General features: G+C 34.8%; 1 protein-coding gene across 1 annotated transcript in view; it reads right to left on the bottom strand.

Annotated features, from left to right (window-relative positions):
- LOC122167870 (calcium-binding mitochondrial carrier protein Aralar1-like) overlaps positions 1 to 8,942 on the bottom strand; it is a 21,839-nt gene extending 12,897 nt beyond the window's left edge. Inside the window, exons 1-6 of the mRNA XM_042832755.1 lie at positions 8,936 to 8,942; positions 7,100 to 7,239; positions 6,169 to 6,315; positions 5,337 to 5,475; positions 3,960 to 4,053; positions 3,251 to 3,358 (exon numbers count right to left, since the gene is read on the bottom strand). Of these exons, the coding sequence (XP_042688689.1) occupies positions 3,251 to 3,358; positions 3,960 to 4,053; positions 5,337 to 5,475; positions 6,169 to 6,315; positions 7,100 to 7,239; positions 8,936 to 8,942 (635 nt within the window). The remainder of the gene's footprint in view (positions 1 to 3,250; positions 3,359 to 3,959; positions 4,054 to 5,336; positions 5,476 to 6,168; positions 6,316 to 7,099; positions 7,240 to 8,935) is intronic.
- Positions 8,943 to 10,829: the final 1,887 nt, after the last annotated feature.

The raw sequence follows: 10,829 nt of genomic DNA, 5'->3' as shown, positions 1-10,829 counted from the left end.
TCTCACAGATAAAATGTCTGCTCTGATGATAGATGCTAAGATTATACATACACATTACTACATAGCATAAACATGGCATTTACTACCTTCAAAAACAAGCAAAAAGTGTCAATTATTCCCCACAGTATTCCCCACAAAGCTTTCACAGGCAGTTGATGATTTGCAGACACAACGATGACCTCACTCACTTCAATCATATATATGATAATAAACGTTAGGGTTTTAAATAAAAACCAAGTCTACACAAAATATTTGCAGAGATTCAAAATCAACTTATTAGATGTTTATTACATATAAGGCAATAAAGATAAGCTGATACACAAGATGTAAAGATTCATAAACTTGCACAGTAAAGTACGCCAAGTTTATTTCCCAACATCACTAAAGTCATTAGACAAGAATTTATACTATGTAGGTAATAGGTGACCAAAATACTAGAAGTTAAAATCCACAGTAAAGCAGATACCAAATCACATCTCCCAACAGTAGCCTCCTTTGTTACTTACAGACAACCTGTATCATTTGCAGATGCACTTGTGAATGCAGAGCTGGGATTTACACAGACCTCAGAACACTACGGAGCGCTCTGCTCTGATGCACGTTATTAATTCTCTACAAAGAACATCACAAGGATGTTTCACTGCTAACATTTACACTGGGCTTACCAAAGCTCTGAATCGTGGAACATCCACAGCAGGACACAACATACCTCAGTGTAAGCAACCCTGCTTATCCTAGCATTACACTGGATGTGCAAAACCCTGCATTTATCATGTGATGTTACACAGTATGCACACAAGGAAGAACAAAGGTCTATGAGATGGGATCCTTGTTTGTAAAAAAGAAAAAAAATAACAACGGTATTTTGTACGAATTTTCTACAAAAAAAAGCAGGTATCATTTCCCTCCATAAGGCATTTTCTTCTTCAAAAATACAGCTGAACAGAAAAATTCTGGGTCACAAGAAGTATAAACTGTATGTGTGGAACAGTTTATTAAAAAAAAAAAAATAAGCAAAGATCAAATGATTTGCCTCTACAAGCAAAGAGAAGCAACAAATCTGAAGAGTTCCGTCACTATTCTGAAAACTTCAAGCTTTCCCGATTTTAATAACAATAAAAAGAGGATAGTCACAAGAAAAGAAAAAAAACCCCTGCAAAATACAGAAAGATCTTTTGATCCATTTAAATAAAAGACACATGCAACAAGAACACACTGAAAGACTCTGAAACAGCACAGGTTCTTCATTCCACAGTTTTTGTTCTATATTATCACACTTAGTTCCTCTTAGCTTTTTTAAGGTTATTCCTTTTACTCAAAGCTCTACAGAGTTCTTATCAAAATCCAATCACTACATTCTAGCATAAATCCTAATGAATACATCACTAGATGTTAAAAATCAAATTATTTGTGAATCACCACTTTTTATATTATTTAATAAGCAAAGTTTGTAGTTCACTTGTGTGTTCAGATGGATATGCAAATGAATGTAATTAATGCTATAGCTTTCAAATCATTAACATTTATAAACAGAAAATTACTGTATCTGTCATCCCTAAAGGATATTCACCTGCAGGCTTTAAGAAAATCTTACACAACGAAAAAAACTGACAATAAAGTAAACATGGTTGAAAGCCAGCTACCTTCCATTTCCACTAAACCCACAAAGACAGAGTAAGCTTATGTAAAAAATTAAGTTCTCCTTTTGAAGGGATTTTAAAGCCGTATAAATGCTATAAATGCTACTAGAGAAGTGTTTTCATTTTCCAGGAACAGATGGACCTCACAGGAATTATATTATCTCTACTACCAACAAACCTTTTTCATTCTATCTATCAGTAATGTTTAATTAGGCAATAATAGGTTCACTTAGCATATGGTCCAGTAAAAGACTATTCCTTACAAAAGAGAGAAAACAAAATTGCTTCCTTTTTGCTGAGCTCTCTTAATACAGAATGTAGAGCAGGGTTAAAGCATGCAGTATTACTCCAAGCACATTAAAAGAGTATGTTCTAGTGATGAGTGAAGCTTTTTTCAGTGAGCTCATTTTGTAACAGTGTTAAGCTGCAAAGGTAATTCTGAGGTATAAAGTAAAATAAGCTAAGTATTTTGTTTCATAATGGTTTACTCAGAAAGCTGAGTGCTACAGAAAACATTAATTAAAACCAAAGATGACTGTTACAAATGCAATTATGAAACCAGCAAAAATACTTCTCGTTAGCCTGGACAAACATTGCATACGCGTTTCTGAATCAACTCATTCCACCATTCTTGCTTTAGGAGTACACAGAATGGCTGGGGTTGGAAGGGACCTTGCAGCCCACCCAGTCCTACCCCCTGCTGCAGGCTGCTTGCCCCCACCCATTCAGGCTGCCCATGGCCCCATCCAACCTGGCCTTGAGCACCTTCAGGGATGGGGCACCCACAGCTCCTCTGGGCAGCTGTGCCAGGGCCTCACTGCCCTCTGAATAAATAAGTTTCTTCTTACAACTAATCTAAATCTATCCTCTTTTGCCCCTTGTCCTGTTACTGGTCTAGGAAGATTAATAACATCAAGCAGGTTTTTGAGTGCTTATTTCACCTTATCTAATTCCCCAAGGACAACAGAGTAGCAACATTACAAATGGATCAGACATAGTTTCAGACCAATTTGCTTGAAACACAACTGAATGACCAAATCCACCTGACACAAGAATAAACAGAGTGACATTCATGTGTTGAATATTTGCTATATTCCATTTAGGAGAATTTTTCAACCATAACAGTTGAACTAACTTACGATTTTCTTATCATTGATGCAGATTCTAGATATTCCAGTGGACACAATCACTTAAAGGAACTTCATTGTAACGTGTATAAGTGAAGTGGAAAAGAACAAACTTATTGTAACAATAGGGGGCAGTAGATATAGTTGGCTTTAACTAGTTTCTGATCACCCAAGAAAGGTAGTGGTCACAATCCAGTACAAAAAAGGAATAGCTTACCCGTTTCCAAGGATCAGGGCTTGTTGGAAATTCCAAAAAGAGGCAATCTCCAAGTAGAGATGCTACACTTTTGGCTGCCAACCCTTAAATGAGGTTAGTAAATCCAGGGTTGCCGAGGTGAATTGCTTAGTGAATACTACCCTAATTCTATATAGCAATACACATACAACATGACCCATTTGTTAGGAATCTGTTTAAAGTGTTGGGTTTTTTTACTTTTCATATGCATGCACACTTAAAGAGTCGCTTTATTTCAGCAATTCTGCCTGTATATACCACTTTTACCTACCTGCCTCTGGAGTTCTGCCAAGTTGTAAGGTAATGCACCCTCAGCTAGTGGTGCTACTCTCTCAATATCTGCCAAAGTTAATCGCCTTAACACAAGGCAGAGGGAAGTAAATTAGTGTTAGTTAAAATATCAAACATATTCAATACAGTATTCTCAGCAGCATCTCACAGAATACATCTTGAGTTTAAAAAAAAACAAAACAAAACACTTGTCATATTTAAATGCATGTCTAAGAGTTCTGCTATTCTGCAATAAAGAATTCTTGGAGTTAGAAGAACATTCCCTTCTTGTAGCTGTCAAGGGATCTCAGGTTATTCAGAAGGGAGTTCTTGATTACTAATAATAAAAGATGTAATTCACAACTTAAACCATTTATAGGTATCCCTCCCCAAGAGTTCACATGCTAACAACTATGGGAAACATCAGTAGAGTTAAGAATAACGGAGAGTTATAGCTTTCTGGGATTACCATAATGCAATTTTGCTTTTTATATTTAAATCTACAATACAACAATCAATAATTGTGCTTGATATACAGGGTTCACTTAGAAAATATCTGCATATACCAGCCATTTTACAATGAATAAACTGTAATGAACAGAACACACAAATTTTAAAATTGAGTAGATTGTGCATAGAAAACAGCAATACGGTTGTAAAATGATAAAATTAATTATCATAAGTTACCCAGTGACGCTGTATAAACCTGTAAGTTGGTAAAGAATATCTATTTCCAACGGTGTAACTTGTCCAAATCGTATTGCAGACTGGGTAAATTCCTCTAGATTTAAAAGGGAAGGAGAAATAAAGCAATTGTGTTATTTGTCAAATTTCATCTTTATGGACAAATCTAACAAATAACTGAAATATCATAAAACAATGAAAACTATCATCAAGAAGCAAAATCCATAATGCAGAAGGAAAGATAACTTCAGGAAGACTTATCTTGAAAGAGATCTTTGAAACATAGAGCAAGTATGATTCAATACATCCTCACATCAGCAACACTGATAACATCACACACAAAATTTATGATTTTTTTTCTGAAGTTTTGCAAAATGAACAGAATAATTATCCATTATCCATAGCTTTAAGGGCAACTAACTCATTTACCACCATCATTCTGTGTTTCTTTTCTCTGTTAGCTCTCAGTGACCCCACAGCTATATGTTCACCTATCCAAATAACATTGCACATTCATTACGTGATTGGCAAGCTACAATAAGCAAGTTTTAGTGATGACAGTTCAGTAGCTTTTATTCACTACACAAATCCAGGCAAGACGTGTCTATGCATTTACATCAAGGAAAAAAAAAAAGCCAGGTAATTTGTTAGCACTATTTGGAGGACAAGGACAGTTATTTCACACTTTTCTCTAGGGATGTAAAGTATGCTGAGCATCTGAACATAAAACAAACATAAAAGAAAAAAAAAAAGAAAAACTCTGCATGCTTTTTACCACACATAGACTTGGCTGGTCCTGTCCATGCAGGTAATAAAGTCAGAGATAAAATATGTCATAAAATGTCTACAAAATAAATCCACTGATGCCTGCAGCAAGTCTGATTCATGTCTACCTTTCAGTGGTACAGGGATTAACTATGTCCTGTATGTCAACATAAACTATGTAAAACCACTCAGGCCAGCAAAAGAAGTTATGAATTATTACCTTTTTTCTAAGAAGGATTTAGTTGCAGATAAAATGAGCTAAAGCAATATGGAGATCACTGATAATGGATTTTCAAACGTAACTCCTTCTATCTTATTTCCTTGGCACCTCCTATCTCTAAGCAATAATATACCTTTTTCAAGGAGTGGTAAAATCCCCAATGAAGTACCATTTTGCAGATATCCATACAAACCACAGTCCCAATTCTTCTTCTTAGTGAGCTTCCTGAAAATCATTACTAGCCCATGAGGATGAAAATGACCCTTAAAATATTTCTACAGTAGCGCTAACGTTGTATGCTATGCAGCCTCTGACTTGTCTTACCCTGTATGCAACAACAGCTTACAAATTGGACAGAACTAAAATATTAATAAAAAGTAGGAAATATACTTTACCTTTTGTGACTTCAATATCTTTTCTTGTACCTGCTATATTACTGTATATCTTCCTAATGAGATCCATGTTATTCAAAAGGGCATTAAATGCATTGAAGTAGGAGAAGCTGACCTGATGTGAAACAGTTCCACCAGCTACCTGTAAAAATTAAATTACACAGTTAAATGCCTTGAGCCCCTTTTTTCCAATGTCTTATTACAAATTACAGAAACATTCATTTGGGCAAGTAAGGAAAGAATTTAAGATACCTTTCTACCTCTGTAATTTTAAGCTAGTTTTAATAGAAATACAACAGTAGAACAAATAATGGCATATTTTTTGACATAAACTGTAATAAAGTTATCCTTTACCTCATAAACTGTACCTGCAGATCTTGCCAGTCATAACAGTAACCATTCTAACTCTACATGCTTATTTTCCAAACATCAAACTGAAAACAATATAAGAACACATAAAAGGGCAAAACTGTAAGTAGTCTACACCCATTCTGATCCGTTCTATATCGAAATCTAAAAATCAGAAGCTTTAGCCCAAAATTGGTATTCTTCCTGTGTAAAATAGTTTGCTCTGCTTTAGGCAAAAGCACAGTAGATAACTCAAACTGCATCCAATGGCACTTTAAGCATTTAAACCAGACTGCAAACTTTTCTACCACATAACCGAGAAGCGTTGCCATGTTTTGTCCTGCCAACTCTACTATGAAGGTAATAATTTCTAGCAGTGAGAAAGTGATAAACATATAGGAGAAGAAAAAGTGGGAGAGAAGCACTAACATTTTAAAACATCACAGCTATTAAACCCTGAACTCAAGATGTTTTTCTTCACACTTACTGAAACTAAATTTTCTTCCACAAATGGTGTCAGCATATGGGAGTGAAGGGTAACCATGACATCACTGAAGTCCAGCCCAGTAATCATGCCACTTTTATTTTTGTCCTTCAATGCAAAGGCTTGTCTTGCATGTTCTGACTGCAGCTCCTAAGATTAACATTCAGAAATTGTGTATTAGCAAATTCTATAACCCACTGTTCACAACATTTTGATTTAGTTTATAATCTTACAGCACGCCGAAATACATTTGTGCATGCAGATCACAGACAATTGCAATTTAAACTTGAAGGTTAGTCCAAATAAAATAAGAATTCTGCATATTTATTCATTCCATGCACAGATTCATTCCTCTGGCATAGAACATCCCCTATTCAATCATAAAGAAATATTCACTTTCCCTATATTTAGTGAAATATAATAGTGATATATTTAGTGATATATTTGAGAAGCAATATTTGCATACTTATGTTCTTGCTGCTACACATTCCCTTATTCCCCTGATATTGATCTTAAAGATTCAGAGTTCGAGACTAAATATGATTGGGGTTACATGGTTAACAACATCTGGTTATATTAAGGACATAATCTCTGGTTGAGGTTAGTTTTTTTTATTAAATTCCTACAACAGAAAAAGGAGTCTGCTCAGTCAATGTTCTAACTGCACAAGATTACAACGATCAGTCAAATTGTTTATTTCATAAACAGAATATTTAATCCCACATGTTTATAGGATGATATGCAAGCTAAAGGACAATGAGTAAGCACTCCTTCATGAACCCGTATAGAAAAGTAATAGTTCATTGTTGCTAGGATTAGTATCAGATAATTGTGTTCATTACCAGACTAAGACCAAAATTTATAGTGATATAAATTTACTTCTGGAGATTAAAATTGATTTCAGCTGTAGTCTGAAACAAGGTTAATAACTAACCTGAAGAAACTGAGTGAACTCTGTATAGTTTAGATGCTTCTTTCTGTTGTGTCCAAAATGCAGCCGAATGAATTCACAGTCCCAGTTGAAGGGGATTTGATGATGAATAGTAGTTTGTTCAAACACTTCTTTGACATTTGCTTTAAGGAAGGGAAAAAACAAGAAGTGAGGTTTGGGGTAAATACAAACATTCCAGGAAACAAATTAAGTTTTAAGGAGCTGTTTAAGAAGTGTTTTGTTGAGAATAGTTACTAACTGAGCTTTTACAGACTTGCATAAGAACACATTTGCTATCCAGTGTGATACTTTGTGTATTACCGCATAAAACTTTGGAGTGTTTTGCCTAGTTTTAATTAAGAAGCGATTTATCTTTTTCCCTTGTACACGACAAATAAGAGCTAATTTGCATTCCAATACAAAAAACCAATAGAGGTTCTCCATCTCTGCCAGGAGCCAAATTAAGCCCTTTATCAAGGGCACAAATACCTGCATTACAATCTCACAGAATATCTGTCATACTAAGTATGGTTTGACTGAAACTTGATTATTACAATCATACAGTCTGAACGTGTCTATTGAAGATAGGTATAAGAAATGCCACCTAAAACATATTATTAGCTCAGCAGAAAGCACCTTATTAAAAGCTTTTGATAAGGACTTATAAAAAAAATCGAATCCTATAAAGCATAATTGGTAGTCTCTGTTATTAAAATGTTTTAAGACAAGTGAAGATAGAGATGTCCTCATACAAATGAAGGGAAAAAAAGCTCTCCTTTCAAGATATGGAATTCTCTATATGTACACTGTACAACTGAAATACCAGACCTAACATATCCAAAGTCAAAAGCCTCACCTAAAAAAAAAAAGTTTCATTTATTCATACTCAGCATTGTCACTCTGCAACACAAGCGTGGGTTTTGTGCTGATTATCTGACCAAATAAACAGTACAAAACAGTAAAAACAGTAAAAGTACAACTGGACATCTATCCATACCATGCAAACTCTTTTCAAAATCTACTTTGAAGTACTTGAATTTATGTTAGCTTTCATCAACTAATCTCAAACCTGCTAACTGCCAAATTAAATTGTGTCATATAGCTCAAATTTAAAACAGAACACACATCATTTTGCTGAAAACACATCTATTTTTTTATAAGTTTAGAATATTTGCTCAACACTGCATCAGTGTATCTGTTAATCAGACATATTAAAGGCATTCTGTGGAACTACTATTCTGAAACAGTTCTGTCAAAAGACAAAATGTAATCAGAAGAACTTTAATGTCATTTTATCCTTCTATCAAGACTAATTTGCTTGCAGTGTTGCTTTCTCTGTGATATAGGACTGTTCGATTCGTACACCCTTTCAGATCTGTAGCTATTCTAGCAGTGAGCAAATCACTCTATGGTTGTATATTTTCAGCAAGAAAAGGAAAGGAAATCTTTAGAACAAATATGTTTCAGAATGAGAACACACAGTAGGATTCTTTCCCTAGATCACTTGCTTCACAGATAGTTTGAGATTACCTATTTAAAGGGCAGACTACGGCTATTGAACGATTTAACTGTAATTTAGCCCTTACCTAAAGGTCTAACACAGACAATAGTTGAAGAACTACAATTTAAACCAGTTTTCAATGCAAGCTAGGCTAAATGAGGTGTTCAGGTAAGCAGGAAACTTAAAAAAAACTTGACTACTTTCAATTGCCCATTCATATCTACTCACTGATATACTAAGTGAGGGCTAAGAAAATAAGATAAAGCAACACATTCATACCACTGAATTATATTATTTTGCCACATTTCCTTTGAAAGTTTTGTCTGTAGTAGATTTACTCGCCATTGCTACAGAAACCAGGAGAGGTAAAGTTAAATTCCCCACCTACCATTGATTCACTGTGGCTTCTGGCCAAACTAACTTGAGTACTACAAATAGATCAATGTAACTCATGGTTAAACTTGCAAAATGGCACTGAACTGTAAAGGGAGCACAAGACTGGTCTGCTTAATTGGATCTATCGGCTTGGCCACCAGTGTACAAGCACAGTGTCTGCTAGAAACTAAACATCTGTAAAACTGACTGCCTCTGTAAGATCTTCTGCTAATGACTAAGGGAAACATACTGAAGAACCAGAAAATTTAAATTGTATTATCTAACACCAGCAATTATTTCACAATGTTAGAGAATGGTTAGGAAAAAAAGTCTCGGTTTTTTTTTCTGACATGAAATTATTCATGTGTTCACATAGACAAAACTTCCAATGATTTTTAATGAGACTGAAGCAGCTGGTCTTTCCATAACTCTCACTCTAGCATTTAATTGTATATGACTTCAGCCACCGAGGATTAGCTTCCAACACTATTGGTTTTCCTTCCAAAAACATTTATAATTAGTCATCAAGACGTCACACGTTGAGATCCTTCACCACATAAAAATAATACTGGTAAACAGATTAATAAATCTATATTTAATAATTGAGTGCATCAACCAACAAGCTTTACAAATTGGTATCCAAATCATACTTTGGCTTCTCTGAATATTGAAACACCTTATCCACTTTTTGTCACTTAACAGTAACTGACAATCAGCAATGTGTACCTGTTGTTATGGTAATGTGAGTTTAAATACATGGGCTGTACCTAATGCTTATCCTCAAGTTACCTTTGTTTATGAAATATTTGAGTAGCAGAAGCAAAAGCATCTATCAGTTATAAATAAATCAGTTGCAAATAACTGACAGAATTAGAACTGTTGAAACTCTAAATAACGTTTACTGAAGCCGTTTGGGATTCTCAAGCATCTCCAGATAACCACTAAGACTTACTAACTTTCTACCCAAGGATAGCAATGCTTTCTTCATAATGTATCAAGAATATCTTCCTTAATACAATTCTGTTGGCATTTCTATTATTTCAGAGTAAATACTCACCACTATTACTAACAACTCCATGAGGAGAAAAGCTACAAAAGGACAATCATGTTTCAGGGATCATACACAATGTGATCATGACCTACATTTTGATCACTTTGAATTAGGATCAAATATCTGATTTTTAACTATTTTTTTTCACAGTACAAAGTAATGATAACAAAGAAAGTGTTATCTAAATAACATTAAAATACAGGTATTGCTTTTCCTCCTTTTTTTTTTTTTTTTTTTAAACTCAGTCAAAACTCAATAATGATTCTAAATTAAGATAGACTACAATTCCTTCAAAATTTCATCACAGCTAATTTCCAGGGGGCAAAAAACCAAATTGTTTTTACCTCCTTTCATTTTAGTATGACATTTTACAGAATGCATTCACTGCCCCAGTTAATGCACGTTGCTCATTTGCTAATGCCTTCTTCTACACTTTGCTCATCTTTCTGCAGTAGAATGCTTTCCTACTGAGTGGATAACTTTATTTCTGAGCTTATGGCAAAGCATTTTCTTCTCAGACAGGCATATGAGTCAGTTTACTGATAGTCAAATTACTATCAGCCCCAGGAACAATAAACCCACTACTCTAGTGCACTAGTACATTACCTCCAAGGCAACATGCATTCTCTCAAGATTGCTTCAGAATTTCCCCACCCAGTCATTTTAAACAAATTATAGATGCCTGGAGCAGCTATCTGCAGGCAGCATACACACAACCAGCTCAGTTCCCATCAATACCATTACCTTGCAGGCTCAGAAAGATGATATAAGAAAAACACATTCTTAGGCAATAGTGAATTTCAGAG

Source organism: Centrocercus urophasianus, unplaced genomic scaffold (assembly GCF_019232065.1).
Source record: "Centrocercus urophasianus isolate 14NV4802_14NV808 unplaced genomic scaffold, USGS_Curo_1.0 seq_107, whole genome shotgun sequence".
Lineage (NCBI taxonomy): Eukaryota > Metazoa > Chordata > Aves > Galliformes > Phasianidae > Centrocercus > Centrocercus urophasianus.
Note: the sequence above shows the minus strand (reverse complement) of the source record. Positions and strands in the feature narration are given on the sequence as shown.